The sequence below is a fragment of the Protomyctophum bolini genome (genome assembly GCF_963924005.1).
Source record: "Protomyctophum bolini genome assembly, chromosome: 15".
Taxonomy (NCBI): Eukaryota; Metazoa; Chordata; class Actinopteri; order Myctophiformes; family Myctophidae; genus Protomyctophum; species Protomyctophum bolini.
The window spans coordinates 13848286-13874658 of NC_137876.1; the positions used below are offsets into that span (position 1 = coordinate 13848286).

The 26373-nt window shown below is 44.8% G+C and overlaps 1 protein-coding gene across 2 annotated transcripts in view; it reads right to left on the minus strand.

Moving 5' to 3' along the window:
• The window catches only part of ccdc9b (coiled-coil domain containing 9B), a 34913-nt gene extending 10082 nt beyond the window's left edge, over positions 1–24831 (minus strand). Inside the window, exons 1-6 of one of the 2 annotated variants that reach the window (XM_080784529.1) lie at positions 24581–24831; positions 19590–19709; positions 18414–18518; positions 17102–17236; positions 13238–13396; positions 1490–1662 (exon numbers count right to left, since the gene is read on the minus strand). In XM_080784529.1, coding sequence (XP_080640655.1) covers positions 1490–1662; positions 13238–13396; positions 17102–17236; positions 18414–18518; positions 19590–19709; positions 24581–24592 — 704 coding nt within the window. In that variant the 5' untranslated portion in view covers positions 24593–24831. Of the gene's footprint in view, positions 1–1489; positions 1663–13237; positions 13397–17101; positions 17237–18413; positions 18519–19589; positions 19710–23893; positions 24349–24580 lie in introns of those variants that run through there. The other variant, XM_080784530.1, reaches the window with a different exon arrangement.
• Between the last annotated feature and the right edge of the window lie 1542 nt (positions 24832–26373).

The following is a 26373-nucleotide window of genomic DNA, read 5'->3' on the forward strand; positions in this document are numbered from 1 at the left end:
ACTTTGACTGCAGGTCAACAATCTGGTACTTGTGCAGAGATAGTGACTGTTTTTTGGATTCCGACGCCACCCTTCACATCGATCACTATCAAGTGAAAGACATTTCCTCTTCTATTCTCTCTCGGGGGCCTTGTTTAAGCGTTGCCAAAAAAGGCAAAGCATTCCATCCCAGGGTAAAAATAGCCCCTCTTCCCTTGTCTTCTTAAAGCATAATGTGTTCTCTAAACAGCCACTGGGCACCGCAGCTGGGTTCGTTTAAATCTTAAAACACTTTGTCTGGCTGATTACATTTTATGAGTGGGAGAGCAGGCCTTCAGGACATAGCAAGTATCTTCCCAATTTGTCTTCACAAATTGTATTTGTTTACACAGTATTAAACCCCACTTTCTCTCAGAGAGAGAGAGAACTAGCGAGAGGAAACCAACGGCAGAGAGAGGGGCGAGACATTCAAAGACAAGATAGGGCTCAGATTCAAACTCCTGTCCTTGTGCTCACTATAGCTTCATAGTCTGTGCAGGCACTCATTATTTACTGTAATTCTCTACACCATTACAAACTCTGCATAATGTGAAAACAAAAACACGATTCTGTTCTTACAATGTTATACCAATGCTATACAGATGCTCTCAATCAAATTCTAAACATTACACAAATTAATTCAAAGATTTTACACAACATTTTAATTTTAATGTCTGGAATTAATAGCTAATACAATGGATTATTCCACTAAATAATCTATCTAAAGATTCCTGGACATGAACCTACCTCAGAAGATAAAGGACAGGTGATGTCAATCCCAGAAGGTACATCCTCTATCAGTTGGTGATTAGTTGATGAATGTTAGTAACTCAGTGAGCAACATTAAGCAAGCAACAAGATGAGGATTTGTTGGCAATGAGGTTTAATTAATGACAATATGACCATAACCACAGATAGCACAAGCACTAATTATAATTATTAGTGACGTTCTTAAGATTAAAGTCATAGCCAAAGAAGAAAACAACTCTAGACTAGAAAATGGAACATTCAAACATGCAAACTGAGAACTTTAAGCCACAATCCATATGTTTAATGTCTGTTTAAACTAAGTCTCTCTCGCCCGACCGGACCAAAGTAAATGAAATGTCGTAAGTATAACAGACGATGGCGTCTGCTTCAATAACATTACTGACATTGTCGAACAGTAGATGATGCGCTACTGTACCTGACAACGGGATCTCCAACCAACGGCAGTGTGCTAGTAATAATGTAGTATTAACATACATTTCAAATATTAAAATAAAATAAAGAAATACAATTCAAATATTCATGAAAATAATTCCCGGATTGCAGCTTCAAGTTAGACAAAAAAAAAATAGCAGCACCATTCAGACACAAACTAGCAAATGGAACATTCAAACATGCACAAACTGAAATGCTGAACTTATTTAGGAGAGCATCAGCCCAAAAATAAGCCAAGTGAAGTGGCTTGAGTCAGCCATCATCTTACATGTTGTCGGTTTTGTCCATGTCCCACGCCCGTCTCCACTGGCCCTTGGCGTTCTTGTGGCGTGCCACCCTCTCCCTATCGATTTCCTCACGCTCTTTCTTCCATTGTAGATACTCCTCCTGCTCCTCCTTGGTGGTGGGGACGGTGAGGTCTGTGTTTTCCTGCTGGTTCTCCTTCAGTAGACACAAGGGAGACAAGACAAGATGTCTTGTGTTTTTAGTTTTGGTCTTTTTGTGCCTTAGATAGGCTTGATGTTTTATGTTGCACGGCAAGTTCGCTGAGGGGGAACAGTATTTCATATTCTTTATGTATGTACCGTACAAGGAAATTGACAAATAAGGGATTCTTGACTCTGGCTGTCTTTTTTTGTCAATAAATCCAACAGCTGGGTTCCTGGCGTCCATATTTTGGGCACATCCTTAAATGCAAATACTTTCAGAAATGTTTCAAAGCTTTTCAAAAAATGTTTTTCGACAGTTTTTAAAAGTTTTCAAACTTTTTCAACAATCAAACATGACTTAACCGCACAATAATGTTTAGCCAACAATTACTCGTTCATTATACTTTGGCTATTCAAAAATAGCCAATCTACAAGCTCAGCTGTGTGTCCACCATGTAGAAAAATCACACTTGTGTGATGTGAGTGGTGCAATTTATCATGATGATATATGTAGCCAATCAAATCATCACATTCCGGCAGACATGCACGGCTGTGCATAGGAGCGGCGGCACGCCTGCACCGATCAAAAATCTCTTTGGATTTTTATTTTACTTCGATTGACATTTATGTCTTATTCATTACAATGATGTGGGGGGGTTGCTAGCCTGCATAATACATTCCGGTCATGTGAATTCACATTATCATGTGTCTTCCGCAGACCGGTCTGGCACCAAGTGCTGGGTGGGCGTTTTGCAGAAACCTAAAAGTGGAAGAGCCAATCAACATCTGTGATCTTAACGAGTGAGGGGAGGGGAGGACGGAGCAGGAGATCAGCTGGAGAATCGGAATTGTCGCTGTACTGCACTGTTGTGACGAAAAGTGAGCTGAGCCAGAAAGAAAGCTCTCTTTGTGCCTACTCTCACCATGGTCATGAAGTGTGGGTCATGACCGAAAGAATCAGATTGTGGATACAGGCAGTCAAATTTGTTTTTCCGGAATACGGTCAACAAAGTGTAAAGTGGACAATAAGCGCTTCAGAATCACTAAGCACTTGCACCTAACAGGGTAGAATAAAGAAGAAGAAAACATACTGAGAAGGGCTGCCAAAGTAGGCTATCTTTTTGTTGTTTTTCTTGTTTTTTCACCCCCCTCTCTTCGAAGTTAATCTGGGCCAACTCTAAACTGACTGGGCCACGGCCTGCATGGCCCAATGGACACTACGCCGGTGTAACCATGGGTGGTCTGGACAAAAAAAAGAAAAGAAAAATGGCAGATCATCTCAAAATTAATTAATTAGAGTGTCTTGCTCAAGGACACTTTGACAATACTGTGCAGTGCAAACGTACACATATGGATAATATTTAGAGTTAGGAACCATGCATACAGCACCTTCAAGTACCTCAAACGTGGTATGGCTAATGTGCATACTCCCTTATTACTACAACTACTTATGATCGCTGCCTGCTATTCTTGATAATTGTTTTGCTGCTGCAATGTTGCACCAATGTATTTGACTTGTGTGTGCAAGATATAAGATCATATAATTTAAAACAAATCTTGAATCATGACTAGACAGTAGACACCATTCATAATTGTCATTAAACATAAGCCATTACTTAGTATTATTTGGGGCATAGGGCTTAAGTGGTTAAGTGGATAATTGAAATTATCTGGGGTTTGACTAGAGACAATCAGTGAATCAGCCCCTCAGAAGTTCACATGACAGCGTCACATCCTCTGGAAAAGATTCTCCATGGAACAGGAAGGTTCAGTGTGCAGTCAATGGAATTACTGTATGCCTGTCCTTATGTCGTCTTCATAACATCCGCTGAGTGGCTGGTATGATGAGGTTAACAAGTTGCTTGTGTAATACGAGAAGGGACTTGTGAGAGATGCTCTTTAAAACATCAAAGGGGAAACAGTGCTGCGTGTTGTAGCTCCACATGCTCTGGAGTGAGAACGCACAGACCACCAAGCTCCCAGCAACGAACGCCACCTTAAAAGGCCAGTGAATGATGAGATAAAATGCATGTCACGTCTCGGGAGTGTGTGTCTGGGAGGAAACCACTTGCACTCTATTTTATCGTCACATGATGGTTTTGTGTGTCGAAAATACCTACAAGCTCACAATGCTACAATGTGCTACTTTTGTCATTCGTGAAACATGTGGAAAGATTTGGAAATATCTTTGAAATGCTTAGACCATTTTGGGACTTTTTTGGGGATGCGATAATAATGAAAATGTGGTAAAATGGTCAGTGAACTATGAGATCAAATGTGTGTCATTCATGTCTCGCTAGCCTGTACAGGGGGTAGGGTGTCTGGAGACAAATGGAACAAATGGCAGGGATGCTACTGCTCTCTCGTCTGGCAGCTGAATGCAAAGCAACAACTAAAAACACAAACCAAGTATAAAACAGACAAAAAACACAGGAGAGACAGAAAAGAGAGACCGAGCTGTGAGAAACTCGGCTATGATAAGATGATGTTTTCCTTTGAGGTGTCTACCAATCAGAGGCCGGTAAACATGTTGCCTTCCTGCAGGCACTATTGGAGAACATGGCGTCCCTTGTGCTCACCTCCTTCCCCTCTGGTCCTGGAGGACACGCCGCGTCCACTGGGGAACGCAACGTCTCACATGTTCCAACAGGTCGCTTCCAACACCTCGCTAATTAGTTCTTTTTCAATTTCTCACCTCCATGGGGTCTCCTTCAGAGGGCAGCAGGGGTAAAGACGAGGAAGGGTGCATGACGCCGAGCCACGCAGTGGGCTCACTGGTTTCCTGGGGCAGCGGGTTCTGTACTTCCAAGTTATAAGTCTCTAAGGCAGTGGTTCCCAAACTGTGGTGCATGCACTCCTTCTGGTGCGCAAGCACCTTCTAGGCCCTAGAATCTAGGGGGTGCACGACATGAAAAGGCTAATGGTGGTGCTATGGTTTAATGGCTCTATATTCCTTTGAGATGGTAACAGTGATTAAGGGATATACAAATCAAGTTGAGTTGAGAAACCACCCTAAAATAGAATTTATATTTTATTATTGATTGATTGAATTAGTCATAAATGTAAACTGAACTTGGTACAATAAGGCATTACTGTACCATCAGGGCTAGAAGGATGGTATCTGGAGACCTCACCGGTTTTCCGACTCGCCGCGGTTTAGTGCATTTTTGTTTAATTTGCTTCTTTATTTAAATTGCATTTAATTGAGAGAGAGAGAGGATAGTTGTTGAGTTACACCAAAGTACCGAAACAATGCAATTCATTAGTAAACAATATCCTGAAATGGTAGGCCTATTATCATTGGTATTCACATACTCACCTTTTTATCATTATCTAGCCGACCATTTAATTGCACAAAATAATTTGATCATTTTGGAAATTACCTATAACAGCTGTGGGTTTGACATACTATACTGATGAAGACAGCATGTTAGCATAACGATGAAGACATTGAACTTGAAACTTCGCTGCGGCGAGTTGGTAAACCAGCGAGTTCTCCGGTATTCAGAAGGATAACAAAACTAGAAGAAGTGCCCCTTGGGGCACAGGTCTCCACCAGGATTGATATTTTCATAAAAGCTGAAGGACTAATATAAAAAAGTGTTGCACATAAATGGGCCTCCTGGTGGCTCTCGAAAAGGAGGAATAAAAAAAATGCAGGCCATACGTTTTTCCTTTGGCTGTAGGGAACGCAGATCTGTGCAGTTATACGTAAAGATGCGACTGGGCCTGTTATAGCGCCACCATCAGGCTGATTTGAAAAATGTCAAGTGGCATTTCTTCCTAAGTCAAGTGGGAATATGCATGCAGTTTCACCGCGTTGATGATTTGCGGCATTTTGTACAAAAAGGGGCCACTCCTAAAACTTTGAAAGCCAATCTTAGCCAATCAGGATGGAATATGAGAAATGAAACAAACCCGTCGTTATCACATGACTATAGGGATCATGTGTATCAATTTGTGTGAAATTTGGAAAAAAGCTGTAACGTAGTAATATAAAAAAATGTGTTTTACATATGTCGGCCTCCTGGTGGCGCTATAAAGAGCAAAGATTCCAGGCAAAGGTTTTTATTTGTTCTGTAGGGAGTGTGCATACAAGCTTTTACACAGATCAGTGCAGTTATAGGTAAAAATACGAATGGGCCAGTTATAGCGCCACCATGAGGCCGAGTTGCGTGCAAAATGTCACGGAAATCACACAATGTGTTCATGATTTGCGGCATTTTGTTGGACATGGAGCAGTCCTGCGAACTTTGGAAGCCAATCTTAGCAAATCAGGATGGAGTCTGAATAATCTGAAAGACCTATTTCGTGCCATGGCTCTAGAGAGACTGTGTAGCAATTTGTGTGAAGTATGGACAAAATCTGTACTGTCAAAAAAATTGTTTTGCAAAAAGCGGCCTCCTGGTGGCACTATAAGAGTGTGTGTGCAGAGTATGGCTGCAATCAAGGCAACAGTGCCAGAGATTAGCTGTCCACAGACGGACACATGGATGGATGGACGGACGGACGGACGGACACACACACACACACACACACACACACACACACACACACACACGGACGGACGGACAGACGGACGGAGTGCAAAACATACTCTCTCCCCATGCCTTCGGCCTGGTGGAGACAAAAAGTCCTGGGGACTTGTTTCCATTGTGGTCTTATTATGTTACTTCTATAATAGCTTATTCTTATTCTATGTATTTAATTTTATTTTTTAATTAGAGTTAAATGCTGAAGCTGCTCCATAATAAAATAGGACCTACTTCTAATATCGTATCTACTGGTACAGGACAAAACCTGAAGCAAGCCCTGCCACAAGACGTTCACATTTGTTAACCAAAGCAGTTAACAAAACACAGAGCTCTCCCTTACGCAACACTTCTGAGGCTGCGTTGTGTAACCATCAGCAGTCAGACCCAGCAAGGTAACGAGGCAATGAGCTGGCATCACATGTCCTGTTCCCCTGCCTCCCGAGCCGGCATGTTTATCGTACGTCTCACCAGTCGGAGTGCATTAAAACGCTCTCTGCTGGAAGTAACACGTGCGCTCACAGGGGAGGTGGGAAGGCAGATGGGGACAGCTCAGCAGGACATGCATGTCACTGTGCTATGAAAGTCTACATGCGTGTGTTTGATGGGGGGGTGGCGCATCCTGGCGTGTACACACAGCAACAATCCTCAGTGTTAAAGTAACCCACAGGCCCATTTGGTTGAAAACACTGGCACTGGGGATATTACTGTGTATATAAGCGGATCTGAGACTGAGTATGCGTGCCTCTGCCTTCAAATACCTGGCAATGAAAAACTGTGACTCTCCTCTGGGAGTCTTTGCACTTATCTCACTTCATCCTAGATGCAAGAGAGGTCAAGTGAGTGAACGCGAGAAAGTAAATAGGGAAGACAGTGTTGATAAACTGTCACGGTGTACGTCTTCAAGACAGACAACCGTTTATTAACCAATTAAAACGGGGACACCACTGATAAAGGGTCCCACCGCTGAGATTGCTGCTGAAAGCCATCTAATGACAGCAACAAACATGCCAACAGCAAAGGATGCCAACTCATCCTGGCATTGGGAGTGCCACACTGCCCTCCAGTGGACTGAGGTGGTTATGATCAGTCTCTGGCATGGTGCTTTGACATAAACAAAAATGCACTTTGCAATGATGTCATTATGTTGTCAACTGAAATGTTGCTCTGAATGTTTTTTGCGGATCCTAACTCCAAACTGTGCAGCTCAGCGTAACCGTGTGCTTTTGATTTCTGTGCGTCTCTCTCAGTGGCAAAGCTAAGAGCGGATGATTCATGTTGCCATTAGCAGAAGCACTCTTCTGGACAGCAGGGGAACGCGCACGCGCACACACTCCATAGTGTTAATTTAACCCTGAGAGTACAAATGGCACCTCGAGAGGATTTCACCCTCTCTCTCTCTCACACGCACGCACGCACGCACACACACTCCTTCTTCCCTCCATCCTGGCACCGGGCCAGGTCTGTTCTTTTGACAGCATAATGAGCCCACTCCAAGAGAAAAGGCAGTCGAATGTTAATTAGATCAAATGGCTCCATTCAGGGGAGGTGGGAATGGTGAAACAATGCGCTTGTAGGAGGAGGAGAGGCGGCTCTCATCGAGGCTCCTGGGTGGAGAGGAGACTGTCTGGAAGCAGACATTTGACAGCCAGGTCTCGCTCTCTGTCTCTTCAACCCCGATATGTTTTTGTTTCCCCTTTGTCCCACCCTACCCTGGGCCTCCTTTTCTCCTGCCCTCCTCTCCTCTGCCCCATTCTACCCCTCCTCTCCTCTGCCCTGTCATATTCTACCCCTCCTTTTCTCCTGCCCTCCTCTCCTCTGCCCCATTCTACCCCTCCTTTTCTACTCCTCTCCTCTGCACTGTCATATTCTACCCCTCCTTTTCTCCTGCCCTCCTCTCCTCTCCTCTGCCCCATTCTACCCCTCCTTTTCTCCTCCTCTCCTCTGCCCTGTCATATTCTACCCCTCCTTTTCTCCTGCCCTCCTCTCCTCTCCTCTGCCCCATTCTACCCCTCCTTTTCTCCTCCTCTCCTCTGCCCTGTCCCATTCTACCCCTCCTTTTCTCCGCCCTGCTCTCTTCCTCTCCAGAGTGAAGTGAGGATACGGTCTCATGAGCCGTGTGGCGGTCCAAGCGCCAGCAACTCTACATCCAAACCCTTAGATCTCCATATATGGAGCTGATCTGTTCTGACATTCCATATGTTGTTCCTTCCCCTTCCGTCCTTCCTCTTCGATGTCTCCCATTTGACTGATACCTGTCCATTTAAACTCTAGACGGGCCTGCCCTAAAGTTATTAGTGCAGCCGCGCCCGGCAGCCAGCGAAAACAGTTCTCAACAGGCCCGAAAATTAAGATCTTACCCCCCATGCCAAAGCACCAGCACTCACCCAGCAGTCTGCTGTTACCCAGGCGGATGCGAGCACGCAACCTCGCTCTTTAGGGTATCTTACTGGTTTTACTATCTATAGATGTCTATAGAGGCCATCAACATTCTTCCCCCCCCATCTTTAACCCTAAACCTGAACCCCCACAACGAATTGTGAGCTGCTAGACCTGCTATTGTTGGTGCACGACGCCGCAACTACATACATACTTAGGGTGACCAATGGTTTCATAGATGTTCATGTTATTTTCATGTAAACATGCTCACCTGACCCAACGATCAGAAAACATTGGTTGCCTGTATGCAACACCTATGATGCTCTGCATGCATTCATGCAGAGCATGAATGTGTGCGAGCGTGCACAACAAACGTGCACAAGGGAATCCGGTTTGAGGGGCTGAATATATATATATATATATATATATATATATATATATGGTCACCCTAGTATATATATACTGTACATGTAGAGCAGTCAATCCAACCCCAATCTGGGCACCCATCAGAAAAAAAAGTTAAACTAGTACAGTGTAAAAATTGATTTTTAAAATGTTGAAATGGACACTCTCAGAGACTAGTTATGAGGGTCCGTAGACTAAAAGCATATCAAACTGATGGTCTTTCACAACCGTGTGAAGTGAGGGTCGCTCTTGTCCTCTCATTCCGGCCAATCACAATTTGCATCCTCACTTTTGTCTTCAATGTTTGCGTTTACACAAACCTGGAAAGCTGGACATAAACCCGGAGAGTTGGACATAAACCCGGAGAGTTGGACACAGCCCTAAGAAAAACAACAACTCAGAACCACTGACGTAAACGGCGGCCACGTGGGAACGAAAGCCTTCGCCATGCATGCTCTGCAGGTGAGGGTTCGGCTGTCGTCCCAGCCCTGGCAGAGGTCCAAATGCTGACACACACACACACACACACACACACACACACACACACACACACACACACACAACAGGGTCTATCTGTCTGACCTAGTGAAACACAGACAAGGGAACGGCATGTACTGGCCAGGAGATTTATCATGTTAACGTGGGTGAGCTAGCGAGCGGCATGCACAGAGTGACACTACCGTCGGCTGCTATAGACGCACATGCGCATAAACGGTACGCGCACACCGACTGACACGCAGAGGCCAAGCTGCTATGTGTCATGCAAGACAGTGCCATCAATCTAACAGCCCCCCCCCCCCCCCCCCGCGCGTCCAGAGACCAAACCGGCCTGCTGCCATAGGCTTAATGGGGTCTGTATTTACAGTGGGTGAGGCTCGTCAGCTGGTTGGTTTGGTGTGTGTGTGTGTGTGTGTGTGTGTGTGTGTGCCAGGCGACATGCAGAGCCTGAGCAGCTGTTCTAGAGCCTTTGCAGTCCCTAGGAGGGGGTCAGGAGGGGGCTAACTACATGTATGTGATGTGGCATTTGACAGAGCAGCCAGGGGTAGTAATGCATGTGCAGCAGGGTGTGTGTGTGTGTGTGTGTGTCGCTAAAGCCTGATGTACTTGGTCGTATGACCAATATTAGATTTACAAGCTCACAAAGCAAATCGCTTTGATAAATGTTTTGACCATTTCTGACAATACAATGACGTCCCCATATTTGCGGTGCCAGTGGTTAAAAGTAAGATCTGCTCTGTGTTTGTGTTGCTAACGTAACAATAACCCCCTTATTGAGGACCCCTGATGCATCGAAAGATATTGTGAACTTCACACTCATGTTCCACACAATCAAAGGCCCAGGACCTCTCAGCTTAACTATTAATTATTTGGGTAGAGAATACAACAAAAGCAATTAGGAGCGAATCAAGGAATATGCTGTGTAAACTAAAAGTAAACAGCCGTTGGAAGTGGAGTGGGATTACACCAGATGTCACCTGACATGATAAATGTGGCTATTACTGAGCTCCATAAAAGCTTGATGAACTGCTCCACCCCATCCCAGTCTCTTAAAGGGGAACAGTCACATAGTCCTTTTTGAGCGGTGCTAGCCGCTCCGAGGAACAGCCGTGTGTGTATGTCTGTCCGTCCTTCCGTCCATCCAGAGCATGGAATGTCTGTTTGTAGCATGACCAATTGACCCCTTCAGCTGTTCCTGATTGGGGTCAGGTCAAACACACACACACACACACACACACACACACACACACACACACACACACACACACACACACACACACACACACACACACACACACACACACACACACACACACACACACACACACACACACACACACACACACACACACACACACACACACACACACACACACACACACACACACACACACACACACACACACACACACACACACACACACCAGGAAGGAGGGGTCATTACAACCCTCCTGCTTAAGTCAACAATGTGCTTGACTCCTGATTGGCACACACGTGTGTGTGGCATGTCGGCAATCGGCATACTTGCGTGTGCATGCCAGACTAAACCAATAATTATACTGCAGCCAGGGCTGCTATAGTTTGACCTTGGAAGACTAGTGCTACATATTAGTTCCATTTTCAGTGACAATTACATAATTCTGGTCAATATCACCCCATCTATCACCACGCCACCATTTTTCCTCGAAGCAAGGGACTTTGGGGTTGCCAGGTATCCTTGAAAGCAATCGAGCAGTATATTCTAATATTCTAATCTGATGTCAGCTTTTGAAATTAAAAACCAGGTGATTTTGGTGACTGAAAATAAATTGTTGCCATTAGTGTAAACTTAAAGGTATATTCTATCAGTTTCACTCAAAAAACCTTAGGTTTCGTTTTTGCCTTGGGACCAAGCTTTCATCCAATCAGGATAGAGAACCAAAAACGAAACCTAAGGTTTTTTGACCCCCAGGGGTTAACTGGGGACAGGGAGGAACTCCTTATATGGTCAGCACACTCTATAGTAGAGAGGATTATCACAACAAAACAAAAAAATAAGTGATATTTGAATTAAGTGAAATGACTGAATATACCTTTAAGTATACAGTATATATGACTGCAAAAACACAGGTATGGCCCCCTTTCTTCTTTTTTTTTGGCTTTCACCTTTATTTTATTTCTTTTTATGGAGGGACAGACAGTAGGCAGACAGGAAATGGGGAGAGAGATGGGGGGGGAAGACATGCAGTAAAGGCCGTCGGGATCGGGAGTAGAACCTGCGGCACACTGCCAGACTGGATTACCAGCCAAGGTGCCTGGACCATTGAGCCATGGCCCAGGCCAGGTATGGCCCTTTTAATACTTCATGTAAAATGGATATTGTGCTTGTCATGGACATGTCAAGTAAATTTGGATGATAGTTAATATTACAATTTAGATAGTTCAATCAAATTTTCCAACACTGGCCTCTTTGGATTGGGCAGGTATCAAACTTTCTTTCACAGAAAGTTCACCCCCCAAGTTTAAGCATGAAGCCGTTTCGCCCATTTAAAAGAAAATGCACTGATAGATAGATATTTATTGTCATTGTAACATGTACAACGAAATAAAAAGTGCCAACCAATCAGTGCATCATATCACAAAACATCATAAAGCTAAAAATAATTTAACTAAAACAAAACAAAACAGTGTGGTGGTACCTCTTTAACAGTAGACCCTGTAGTAGAGACAGACAGACACCCGACTCAGAGCCTCATGTGCTAAAATACTGAACCACAGCCTGTCAGGTCTGAGTGTGAGACTAGCTCTACCCTGCCCCCGCACACACACACACACACACACACACACACACCACCACCATGAGTCAATCACAGCTCCAGTGCCTGTGTCCCACCCCTCCTGTCCAGAGCCCATTGTGTTCCATCGGGCGGGGTGGTGGGCCGGGCCGACATGTCTGACATCTATGTAAAACACGGCGTCGCACTGTGAGACCACAGACAAAAGGGTGAAAAGAGAGGCTGCTGACAGGAGTGAGTGTCCCTGGCTTTTGAGCATAGCTTATGGCTAACCAGGGCTCTAGTTGTGGAAGTCAGGGACGCAATGCAGGATAAAAGCTGCAATCCGTATCTTTTATTATGTAGCACCCGTCTTCTGTGTGTGGAAAAAGACCAAACATCTACCGCTCATCTAAGACCAAGAGGCAATATCCCGTGCTCATGATGAGCATGGGGCAGGGCTACTTCAGGTGAACCAGGAAGGTGTCCTAACCGAACACCAAGGACTAAATGTCTCAGTGGAAGAGTCGGTAGACCACCAACTACTGCAGATGTGCTAGTTATAATTGTATTAAAATAATCCATACAGATTATTCTAAACTTTAAAATCTGGGTGTCAGGTCATGCCGGTAGTTGACTGGACAGTGCGCCACCACACACCATGTTACTCCCCCAGTCAGTGATGAGTCCGACACCGTAACCAAAACCCAACCCTAAAACTAACCTCACAGGAAGCCATGTGTTAGTTGTAACTTGCCACGCATATCGGGAGCCACAGGTTAGTTTTAACCCGCAATAGGGTTAGTTTTAACCTGGCACGCATATCGGGAGCCACGGGTGAGCATTAACCCGGCTATGGGTTAGTTGTAACCAGCCGAGAGCCGACGGTGTTGTCAGACTTGTCAGCCTGTCGGACTGTATGTCTAACAAACGTACGCACCCCGGTTTGATTCCGGCCAGACCTGTGCAGAACGTCTTTCCCCCTCCGTCTTATAAACCGTAGAAAAAGTGGTGGTCTAACCTGTGCTGCTGTCAGTTCTCTCTTGGCTGTATGAGAAGTCGGCTTCCCTTTCCCTGCCGTCTCTGCTGGACGTTGCGGGGGGCTGTCCTCTTCCAGGGGGCTCTTTGCATCTGGTGGACCGTGCCTCCTCTCTGATTTCTCACTCACCACCCGCTTACCCTGGGGACACAGTTATGCACATTGTGATCATCATTTCATATAGAAATGTATGTATATTGGCTAGGGAGGAGTGCACAAACACCATAAACCGGTCATCAAGGTAGGTCATCAAATTCTTGGCATAGTAATGTGACAAAATATTTAAAATAAAATAAAATTTATTTTACTTTACAACTAAAATGTATTTTCCCATAGCAATGGTCAGAGTACAAATGTAAGCTTTATGGAGGAAAAGGGAATTTTGATGCAATTAATGGAACAAAACATTGTGTTCAATTGTCTTTGGCGTAAGTGTGATACTTATTTTTTTACTTTTGTGTAATAATTGACAATATTGTGAAGGTGTAGCCAACCGGGCATTGTCCATCTCCTTCTCACCTCTGCCCACTTTTGACACCTGTCCGATTACACCTGCAGCAGCAGTATCAAGGTTGCAGGATGGTCTGCCTGCTTTAGGCGTCTCCACAGTGCATGCTTGAATCAGTGAGTCAAGCCAAACTTGCCTAGTTGGGCTTGTCCCCTCCCCTGCTTGAAGTTGTCCCTTTCTGGGACCTTGTGAATAATTGTGGAATGTCTGTCCATCTTGCCGTTTGTTTGAACAATTGCCTGCCGTCCGCATGACCATTGGTTTTCTTCAGCCTGTGTTCTATTGTTCCCTGATCTGCTTGAAGGATAGCCCTTTCTCCTTTGCGTTATTTGAACTAGCTATACGTATTGCAGGTAGGATGGCCATCCAGTTTCCAGTATGAAGTTCATCAGTGCCTTGTGGCACAACAGCAGTGGCGTATCTACAATAAGGCGAGGCCGCCTGTCCAAATCCATTTCTGCCTGGCCAAAATCCATACACTGAGAAAAAAAAAAGAGAGGACAAACACCAGACCTGAGAACTATTATTGGACAGCTGATTGGGCGTTGTGCGTAGAGTGCGACCCTCAATCACCCATTGGAATGCAAATGCATGCCTTTTTAGCCTTTGTAGCGTACTCGTCTGGCAGGTATATCTCTTTTAGTGCTTCCGATTGTGCGTGGGGGACGACGACAACAACACATCTTGCCTGCCCAACATGTAATTCCTGAAAGTAAATTGGTTTAATGCTGTACCACCACATGGCAGCGGGAATCACAGCTGGATATGGGTAGTCTTAGTCATCCTACAGCTACAACAGCAGTGAGCCTGCTGCGGTCCGTTTTCAGGGACAGCTGTACGGGTAACAGACTGCGCTGCCGCTTTGCCGGGTGTTAAACATACAACTACAATCAGTGTTTGTTTGGGTTTTGTTTTGCCATGGCCCATGCCACTGTGGTAAGCTGTGAGTTGAACTTCCCAGCTCTATCCCCGTTGCTGGCTCTGTTGTTTTATTAGTGCTGCGTTTTGTTTCTAGACTACCTATTTTGATTTTAATAACAGCTGGCAGCTTAATTCATGTGTCTTTATTGTTAAGTATTCATTGTTTTGTTATGTGTGCTTATTCAGTTATTTTGTATGTTGAAGCAATGCTGGTCACTTAATGAACTTCGTTTGCACTCTCCGATTAGCCTACCACTGGTGTTGGATACAGGTTTTCTGTTTTATTCTGTTGTTTATTTATTCACGACTGGTGCTGAGGACCAAGGCTGAGAACAACTGATTCACCTATCTCTAGTACATATATTGTTATTTGTTTACCGTATACTATTAAACCACAGTTGTACCTCATATTTTAATCTATTGAGTGAGTCATGTTACTATATTAAATGTTTCATTGTGAATTAAGTTTATATAATTTTGTACTTTTTCTCCCTTCCACCGCCAGGAGTTATATTCTGTAATCAGATGCTTGTTGTGGTTTAACAAAATTATATTCTGTAATCAGATGCTTGTTGTGGTTTAACAAAATTATATTAGAACTATTTTCTAGAGTGCAATTTCCTAGATCTGCTTTTTTTTGGGCTCTGCTGTAGGTACAGTAGAGATGCGGGGAGTGGCTCATGGGAGCAGTGCCAGGGTTTATTGAATGGCAGGTGTTTAGTGTTGGAGTGTTGGACCTTGGCCACACAGACAGAAGACACACACAGAGAGCAGAGAGTGCAACAGAAAACCAACTGAACCGAAATCCGTGTGGCAGGCAATGTTCCCAGCACGGCTGGGCTGACTTTAGTTTGCACTAAGAGTATTTATGTTATGTTTGACCAAGTGTCTGTGTGGAGCCAATAAACGAGTGAACCTGCATTGAGTGTCTGTCCTTCCATGTGACTGAGAGGAACCCACAGTAAATGGTAAATGGTGCATTTATATAGCGCCTTTATCCAAGGCGCTTTACAGAGATTGTGCATTACATTCACCCATTCACTCACACACCGATGCCGGGGGAAACCATGCAAGGCAGTGTCTTGCTCAAGGACACTTCGACACCAACTCTGGGGGAGCCTGGGTTCGAACTGGGACCTTTCGGTTTCCATCCGGTCACTCTACCCCTGAGCCACTGCCGCCCAGTAGCAAACTAGCAACAGACAGTGCTACAGTTTTCTCCCAGAATAGGGACGCTGGGGTTCAAGTGGTTAAATTCGTTCAGCAGTCTTCGTCGCCGCCTGAGACAAATTCAGACTCGTGACTTTTTCTGTTCAATTCACCTCATTTAGATGTTGTCTGCAGCCCAGTTCACCTTAGCAGCACTCTGAGGGGTTTCCAGCAAGCTGGCAGTTATAAGTATTATCTTCAAGCTTCAAGTCCATTTTTACATAATGACACTTCAATGTACAAATGTTAGGTATTATCCATTATTGACTACCAATGGTGAACTTTTAATATGGTAGAAAGGATTAAGGTAGTTTTGCCGTTTTAGCTGCTCAGGCATAAACTAAACCACTGCTTCACAAATACATCCATTGCATGTCTCACCATTAGAGTAGTGCAAAAAGAAAAAACACAATTGCCTTCTTCTGAAAGATCTGATGCAGACGCCAACATACTTTAGAGGCAAAGGTCAAGCTGTAATCTGTACCTTTTATGCCCTGCTTGGGATTCAAATGCTAGTCGCCCAGAGGACAAATTCAAATTTCTACCGCTCTGCCAATAGGCAATGTTGGGTTGGCCAGTAGTAGTCAGGCACTACTACTTGTCAATCAGTAGGTGTTCCAGACATCCTACACCGCAGTCCAGATTTCTCTATGGAAGAGTAGGGAGACCACCAGCAACCACTGCAGATGTGCTAGTTACATCATCATCAACATACTATAATCATACTATAATTCTGACAATGTCTGTCTGAATGTCTGTCACTGTGACTGCCGTAGCTCCTCACTGCCTGCACCAATCACTCCCACTTTTCACACAGGAATTGACCATAATAATATGTAGGTCTTAACGAAGCCCTTTTTCAATTAATTATAAATTAATAATGAATTTATTAGTGAATAAAAAATGCAAAAAAGCACCCAGGGCACAGTACCCGCCGCGGCCACAGGGCGCAGTACCCTCTACACCAATTCTCTTCCCCGGAAATATCTGATCCACAAGTTCGCCAAATGTTCGTCCCAGAATAAGGACGCTTGGGTTGATGTGGTTAACACAAGGACGCTTGGGTTGATGTGGCTAAAACATCCTAAAAAAATCCTGTGTTAAGTTTACCAGTTGAAACAAATGTAACCAAACGAGTCTATTTGGTTGCATTTGAAAACAAGATTTTATTGTACATGGAACAAAAATTAGGTACACATTTTCCATACCTTTTTCCTCACCATGGTGACCAACAGCTGCTGCCTGCGCCCGCGCCCTAAGCCCATCGAGTCCTCTGCCAGTCCGTCTGGCCCCGCCTCCTGTGACCCTCCGGTGCCAGACTTAGCAGTCACCACGCGAGTGTCCTGTCACATGACGAAGAATGAAGATGTCAAATACTTATCTCTTTCCTTTCAAAGCCCAGATGTCCTAAGGCGGAGACCAAACTTCTACCGCTCAGCAGCCCGAGAGGCAGTGTCTGCTTGGCCAGGGGAGATCTTGAGTTTCAAGCAGAATCACTTATGGTAAATGGTAAATGGTGCATTTGCGCCTTTATCCAAGGCGCTTTACATACATTGTACATTACATTCACCCATTCACACCAGGGGGGCAGTCAGACGGATATTTTGTGAAGCCACTAAGGAAATGAAAGTTCATATAATGGCCTGTTGTGGCGCTGTCATTGGGCTCAAAAAAACCCATAGCCCCATAGAAGTCCATGTATTTGGGCCCAACTTCACCTAGACTGTATTACCTTAATAAACATGGTCATGAATACTTTTTGCTTCCAGTCACTAGTTTAAAGTCTCATTTCTAATGTCATAATATTCTTTTTGGAAAATTATGGTCCCATTTATTAAACAAATTAGCATAAAGTTGCGCATGTTCTGAGGGGCGTGGCTACCGTTACAGTCTATGAACGGGATCCCCCACCCACTCGAGTCAAAATAAAAACCAACGAAGAAGAAGGGGGAAGTCCCGCCTCGTTGTCTGGGCCAGCCAATGGGCCAGCTGGCCTGAACTGGGCCAAAACGGATCTAGAAAGATGGCGACTTCCATTGCAAGGACTGACAGGCTTCATTTTACGTTCACGTTAGACCCGCGGAACGCTTTGTCCATATTTTTTACAGTCTATGATTCACACACACATTCATACACTAATGGCGGCGGAAACCATGCAAGGCACCAACCAGCACATCAGGAGCAATTAGGTTCAGAGTCTTGCTCAAGGACACTTCGACACCAACTCTGAGGGAGCCCGGGTTCCAACTAGCAACCTTGCAGTTACTATCCAGCCACTCTACCCCTGAGCCACCGCCGCCACTTATGAAGCAATAGCATTCTGAATGTCTGTCTGTATATGTTGAGTATGAACCAAGACAAATTCCTTGTTGACATGGCAATAAATTATTTAATCTTGAATCTAGGTATCCTACCCGACATCAGGGTTTAAATTACTAATTCGAACCAAAATTCGATTCGGGCACCAATTCGGGTGTAACACTAACACCGGTATCATGGCTTCACAACATAGACACTTACACTGGTGGACTTGCTGATGGTTACGGTGAGGTCATCAACTTTGCCCTTGCGGCTCTGCAGCGACAAGCCTTCATCATGTGCCTTCTTCTTATCCGCCTCAACCTCCTATGAGCAACCCAACGAAGCCAGTCAATTCAACACACGTCCAACAGAGGTCTTACAATCATAGCCCTTAGCTTATATACTATAATGTCCAGTTACAGTAGTTATGGTGTAAAAAAAAAGTGAGAAGTGAGGGGCGCTCTTATCATCATACATCATCTCATTCCGGCCAATCAGAATTTTTGTCCTGAATGAATGAATTTTATTTATATAGCACATTTCCAATATAGTTAGTTATAGTGCTTTACAGACGGGTTAAAAACAACAATCATAAACATCATCATCAACATCAGAAATAACTAGATAAAGTGCCCCTCGGGGCACAGGCCAGGTGGTTATGGCCTCCTGGTGGCGCTACTGTATAATAGGCCATTGTGAAGGGTGCCATTTCTTCTTATGCCTTGGATGGCAATTGGATGATTTGAGGCATTTTGTTCCAAAAATGTGTTTTGCGAAAATCCACCTGTTGGTGGTGCTATAACAGGCCAATGTGAAAAGGGTGGGATATATTACTCATGCTAGTAGGAAAGTCCATGAAAGATTTCACATAAATTGCACGCTGCGTTCATGATTTGAGGCATTTTGTTCCAAAAATGTGTTTAGCAAAGATCCACGTGTTGGTGGCACTATAACAGGCCAATGTGAAAAGGGTGGGATATATTCCTCAGCCTAGTAGGAAAGTCTGTGAAAGATTTCATATAAATTGCATGCTGCATTCATGATTTGAGGTTTTTTGTTCCAAACGGGCCAAAAAAAAGAGGTCCTCACCTTCGTCTTCAATGTTTGTATTACGCAAAGTGTTTGCACTAAAAGCTGGACATAGGAGGGTCTAGAGCCCCTCAAAAATAAACCAATACTGTGTGAAATCATTGTGTGGGCTTCTCTCCCTGACCCTCATCATCGTTGGCTAAAATACCCTCAACCAACTGATGACGTAGCTACGTAGCTATGTACTAGTAGTTTTGTCTCGTTCCCAGCAAAGCAATGTGTGAGTGTTCGAATGGAACTGTCTGCAGCCATGAATCATTGGACCATGAAGGCCTCTTATTCCCGTCTACAAAAGCTTGTCCTCACCTGGTACCTCTTCATGAGGGCTTCATTCTTCCTGCGGAGGGCCTCGATCCTCTTATCCAGCTCCATGTCTCTTCCCTGATCCTTCTTGGGCATCACGTCACTGGGGGTCTGTGTGGGGGCCTGGGGGGGGACACGGCATTCAGATCCACTCAAGCAGTGACTATAGCTGATACTCCATCACACGACAATGCCGCTTGTCAAATAATCTACAAATTTTGTGACGCATTGTTAGCAAGTAGATCCGTTTGACACCGCCGTACTACAGAGCATGAATTGGGCTGAACATGGCTGAGAGTGACTTGCTACAAGAAGGCTTGCACTTTATTATAGTCTAAATACATTCATACTGCAGCTCAAATTAAAAGAGCTCTATAGCCGCTGTGCTGTGACTCACATGTGTTAAAGGAGAACATTGCAGACATTTAACCTTGTTCTATTGTGTGACATTTGAAAATGTGACAATGAGCACTTCCAAATAAATTCTGTGTCGAGAGCTTGCTCTCACCACCTGCCTACAGAAATTAAAATGTGGCATTTCCCTTTGTTTTCTATTAGCCATTTTTAACAAGGCCTATCTTTTTCATTCTAGGGCCATTAAAGAGGAACTTTGCTTCACTTAACATGAATCCACAGCACAGAGCACAGTAACCTTTTTTCGGCATAGAGAATACAAATGATAGAATTCACGTTATCTACGGGCAAAGCTCCCCTTAAATGGCCTTCTTAAAAATAACAGCAAATAAAAAAGCTATTTAAAATATGTAAACGTAAGCTCTTAGCCCACTGTTATAGTCAAGACATGGACAAGAGAGGAATGGGTGTGAGGTCTTGTGACTGATGCTGCACATGGCGGTGTGCCCTCACGCCCACAGATGGAGCGTTCATTATGGAGCTCCGTTACGCAGTGGGAATGCGAATGCAGAGCATCTGAAACATCCTGACGTCGTCAGCAGAAGGCGTGCCTCCGCTCACACTCCACACACACATGCTGCTCTCCCAATGCCCTCACCGCTTAGGACTGTGTTCACACTAACCCAAGACACGCTCGCTCTTCGAAACACAAAGATCACAAAAGTCTTATTTTTATTTTATTTTTTACATTAACCAATTTAACCATCACATCCCTAATCTGTACTTGTAAGAGGTTTGTACAAAAAAAAGAATAGACCAAGTATCGAGCCACAGGTCAAGTTTACAAAGTATTGAGGGATTAAGTCGTTAAATATCTAAAAACACACATTTGTCAGCAGATTTTTTACTATCAGTATTAACTAATTACTGATTTGTCCTGGCTATCTACTGTAGAATACAGCTCTATGACTTACTTGAAAAGTATTTACCTGTGTGACACTATTTTGAGATCTGTTGAAGAACATGAAGGTAATTCTATTCTAGCATTTAAAATTCATTCTTTCGTTACGTAATTAACAACAATCAATTACGTAATGTTACTTGTAATTAATACGGATAAGTGACGGCTTTTGATGGTGACGTATATGTCGATCAGTGTCGGGTGGATTAAAGGAAATGCCTCTATGTATATGTAATTTGTAAGTTGATAAGCGGTATACTGTGGTTACTTAACTTACTTTGCGTATGCCCCGTTTGATGCGTATGTATCGTAGCAGCATATGACGTCAGGCTATAACTGGTACAACTAGCTCTCAATGATGTGGATTAAAGGACCCAATGCCAGGGTGTAATTGGTTTTCGATGGTGACGTAATGACGATATGTTTCAGTGTCGGGAGGATTAAAGGTAATGCCCCTATGAATACATGTAAAGTAATCTGACACCACTGCCATATCAAGCGCAAGTAGTCATTATGACATACGCTGGCACGGCGTATACACATCAAACGGCGACATACGCATCGAAGCACTGGACGAAAACTATTACTTGTGCACTCTGCTTGCGCAAGTAATAAAGAATATATATACCAGTAAGACGCCCTGAGGGAGAGGTCGCGTGCACGCATCCGCCTGGGTGAAGGCAGACTGCTAGGCGAGTACTGGCGCTTTGGCATGGGGAGGCAGATCAACATATGGAGTGAATTCTGTACTGGCCATGTATGGAGCGTGTCTTGAGTGTACAGGGTTTGATAAGGTCAGATCCACATATGGAATGTCAGAACAGGTCAGCTCCATATATGGAGATCTATGGGTGGCAGCGGGGGTAGTGTCTTGAGTGTACAGGGTTTGATGAGGGACTAATAACTTTGGGGCGTCTAGAGTTTGAATGGACAGGTATCAGTCAAAAGGGAGACATCGAAGAGGAAGGACGGGCGGGGTAGGGTCAACATATGGAATGTCAGAACAGGTCAGCTCCATATATGGAGATCTATGGAGATGGATATGGAGATCTCCATGTATGGCCCTGTCCAGGTTCTGATGGTCAGTGTTGTGATCTTCATATGGAGACGGCCATATATGGAGCGTATCACAAGGTGTGATGGAATGACGGCCATATATGGGGGAGTGCTATGTCACGAGGGACTGACGGCCATATATGGTGGCATGACTGACAGATTTTGCAGGTTTTCATAGTAATCTGTGACCTACAGTCGTAACAATATATTGGGCTGATAAATACCGGGGCCAATAATTATCTTGCATTCCTAGTTACGGACCACCCTTGCCTCAAGATGTGCGGTATGTATACTGCAGTGGTGAAGGAAAAGGAGGGGGGTTGCTTTAAATGGCAACAGGTTGTCTAAAGGCCACAGGTCATCTTCCAGGGAGAATGAAGATGACCCCGGCCCGCTCTGCAGCATGAGGCCTAGGAGGGCAGGGTGGCCTTTTAAGCACACGGTTATCATTGACTTTCATTTTACGTCTGAGATTAGGTCACAGCATGTGCAAGAGTCAGCTCAGTGGCCTTGTGGTTACAGTGTCCACCCTGAGTACTCAATCCCAGACTGGGTCATACCAAAGACATCTTAAAATGGGACCCAGTGCCTCCGTGCTTGGCACGCAAGGGCTGGGTTGGGGGTAAGTCCCTGCGACACGATAGCGTCATGTCCAGGGGGTGTACTTGTACATTAAGATGCCTCATGCTACAGAAACAAGAGATAGGCTCCTGCCCTATGGGCCACATGGCTAGGCAAGGCTTTACTATATGCAAGACAGATCTACAAGGTCTCAGCATGTTGTAAATGTGTGACTATATTTTCACTATTCAACATGAGTTTTTCAGAAAACGGATTAGAATCAGGCTCAGGTTAATGGGCCAACAGAACTCTTCAACTTGTACTTTCCTACGGTGTGTGTTTTGACATGACAGTCCCTGCTACATCATGCACAGAATGACTATTTAATAGGACGTGCTCTGATATAATGATGTCATGGCAAAAAAAGAAGAACCACCCTCTTACACTGCAGTGTCAGGCCGAAACAGACAAAAGCACTTCACAGGGCTTTGGGGGAGAGAGTGTCAATGTCCATGATGCCTGTGGGCGCTGATCGCGACAGCAACAAAAACACTGTGGGATGCAGGAGCAAAAAAAAGAAAAAACTCAAACAGAGGCTTTCAGAAGGAAGGCAGTTCTTATCGTTCAAAAGGAAACAATCTGACACAATCTGAAACAATTACTGACACCCAGCAGGTATTACCGTACTTGTCTGTTTGGAGAGAGGTGCAAACAACTTAGAGAGGTGGATAGAGGTGAAAATAAAAATACTGCCGCAGCCAGAATTATTTAGCTGTTGTTTTCTTACTGAAAGCTTTTCCAGCAGCATCATAACACAAACAAAATAATTCAAGCTGCCGTTCAGTGTTCACACATTGGCCCATTCGCCTACTGTACCCATCAGGAAGGGGGATAACTCTACGCAGTAAACATCCCTGACAGATGGAGAGAGACGGTACACAGACGTGACAAACACTTAGTCGTTCAGCTAGTCAATCATCTCCTCTGTTGCTCGAGTGCGTGGTGGCGGAGGAATAGATTCCTGAACGCTCCATGTGACATTCCACCTAGCGCAGAAAAATGACTCACAGCTAGCATGCACAACATTCAGACATGCAGAAGACAACATAGCACCGGGGCTACATGGGAGACTTTTCCATGCTGCTCCATCGCCACAGCTGCTGTCACCTTCCTGGTATACAGCGTATTGTCACAGAGATGTGGAAAGGGAAAGCAGTGGCACTTTCATTATTCATCACTACCATAAACCTCTGATTAATATTAGCATCAGAGTGAATTTACCAGACCAACCATGACGTTGACAGCCCCCCCCAAAAAAAGACCCAAACAAAACATCAAAGAACCTACATAGAATTCAATTGCATCGAAAAATCACCTGTTTCAAAGTCCACTAAGTCGCTGTGAAAAAGTTGGGACTTGCTCACTCGGAGAGGTGGCAGGGTGGGCAGCAGCCAGCTGTCTGGTTGTCAGGGGTGTCCAAACACAACAGAGCATGAGGACATACCACCAAGAATAGGAGCAAGAGAAACACTCGCTGCCGAATCTCACCAAGGCGGATGGCGGAGCTCAAAGAAACGCCAGCCTTGCCAGCCGCCGAAGCCTACTGCTAGCCCAGTGTGGAGGAAACGTGGCATGGGGAACAATACCCCCTCAGGGTTTTGGACACAGGGGGTCCCTCCTTCCGGAAGGTCCTCACATAAAGACAGATACACAATCAAACACACGGGGAAAGCTGTGGCTCTTCCAGCGGATGGGACGGCACCCATGCTCAGATGGGCCCACAAAGTGGAGGGTGCCAGGGCTTTCTCCCTGCCCAGTGTTGTTCCCCAACTACAGGAGCTACTGCATGGGGCCGAGAGAGCCAGTGGAGGGGCGAAGACAGAAAACGGCTGCCAGGAGGGCTGCATTTAGACACAGCTAAATCTCTGCCAGTGGAGAGAGAGAGAAGTGGGGGAACCTAACACCAGCCGAGCTGGGCCACAAGCAGCTAGGACGAGAGTGCAAAAGCAAGAGAAGGAGAGTGTGGGGATAAGAAGAGTAGGGAAGATGAGAAGGCACTCACGGGTCTTTCCATGTCAGCGGGGAGAATTGGGCTGGGTCCAAGCGCTAGGCAGCCGAGGCGGCAGAGAGGGCTGCCTGGTGTTGCCGATCATGCCTTGATTACAATGAGCCAGGTTGGGCAGGCAGCCAAGCCGTCTAACAAATACACAGAGCTCCCCTGTTAAAGGATTTCGCAGTACCCACCCGCTCGTCCTCTCTCTCTCTCTCTCTCTCACTCTCCAAACCCTCCCATCCTGCCTTACACATGCAGTCTCTCTCTCTCTCTCTGGAGCACTTGCTCTCACCCCTCCTCTCCCCCTCTGCTCAGAGCTTTCCAGATAAATACTGCCCCCATACACTCATTCAGACTTTCCAGTTTGGATTTGAAAAGACAATGATGTTTAGCCCTCACCTTCGTATGAACAGCGTTTACAAATGTGATGAAAGGCTATTTTAATCCCTCACATCCTGACAAATCTCATTTGGTCCTGTGCCTCAGTCTGCCAGAGTGGGACAGGAACAAGATTATTCCAGACGCCCACCACAAATGAGATGCATGCTCTTGTTGGTCCTTAGAGCTGTACCACTGTCTTTCCAGCAGCTGCTCTGCCTATGGGTACCCAAGACCTCCGGGCTACATGTTCAGAGCACTAGAGGGGGTCTCTAATGAGACTGAAAGAGGGGGTTGCCAGCAGGATTTCCCACGATACTTCATCCAAGGCGTGCAGTGCAGCCTGTTCTGAAGGCAAGGCTAGCAGCTAATGGCATACAGATAGTGCAGCAGACAAAATGCCTCAAACTATTCAAGGGGATGGGAACAGGGAAGTCAGCGACTTGCGACTCAGTCTCAGTGCTCAGACCTGAGGCCGATTCTACAAATTCCTTCTAAACTAAAATCTTCAAACACTTAATAGCAGATGTACAAGCTCGCATCGTGGCACGCTGTGAGATTGTATATCCACATGAACCTTAGCGTCCCTCCTCTAGTGGGCATCTCACAGTATCTGAGCATGCTGCGAAAATGGAGATTTGGTGTCGTGGGAAAAAAGGAGGGGCCCCAAGTTCGGACCCGTGTCCGTGGGGGACCACAGTCAATGGGTTTAAGTGGTCAATGGGGTATTAAGTTAGATGTTGTAGGTATTATAGCATGCAATCATGCATTGCTATAGGAATAATCTTACAAACCAAGGTATTTACAAAGTATTAATCCTCAACCAACTAATTTTGGTATTATATTTGTGACTGCCTGCCTTAAGGAATTTGTGGACACTTATCCCGTGTGGAAACGGGCAACAGTAGACTGACTAGTAATTTAGTGATCTTTAAACCTAGAACACTAAACACAGTTGATTTTCACCCAGACAATTATATTTCGGTAATTTTCATAATGTTTGCTGATGTCTGAGGTGGGTGGGTCTTTCAGTACATTCATGAAGCTTAGTGACATCATAGAAGGTAGGTTTGTTTCCCTGCCCACATCTCTGCATGTTTTTGTTTTTCACTCAACCATTCTCACATGTCCCAGGAATGGGTGGACCAAAGGAGAAGTTCATGATGAGGTCAATGAAGATAATGGTAATAAAATAACAGTTTCTCACAGTTTTGTGAGAAAGTGTTATTTTATTGTTGGTCTGCATCTCTCACTCACACTCTGTGTGCCCGTCTGTCTCTTTGTGTCTATCACCATGAGCTCCTCACTCTGGCATGAAGTGAAGAATAAACATCCAGACTGTAGAATCTAGATGTGTGTAGAAGATGTTAGTTAACACAATTTACGTGTATACACGTCTTTTATATCAAAACCACGGGATGCTA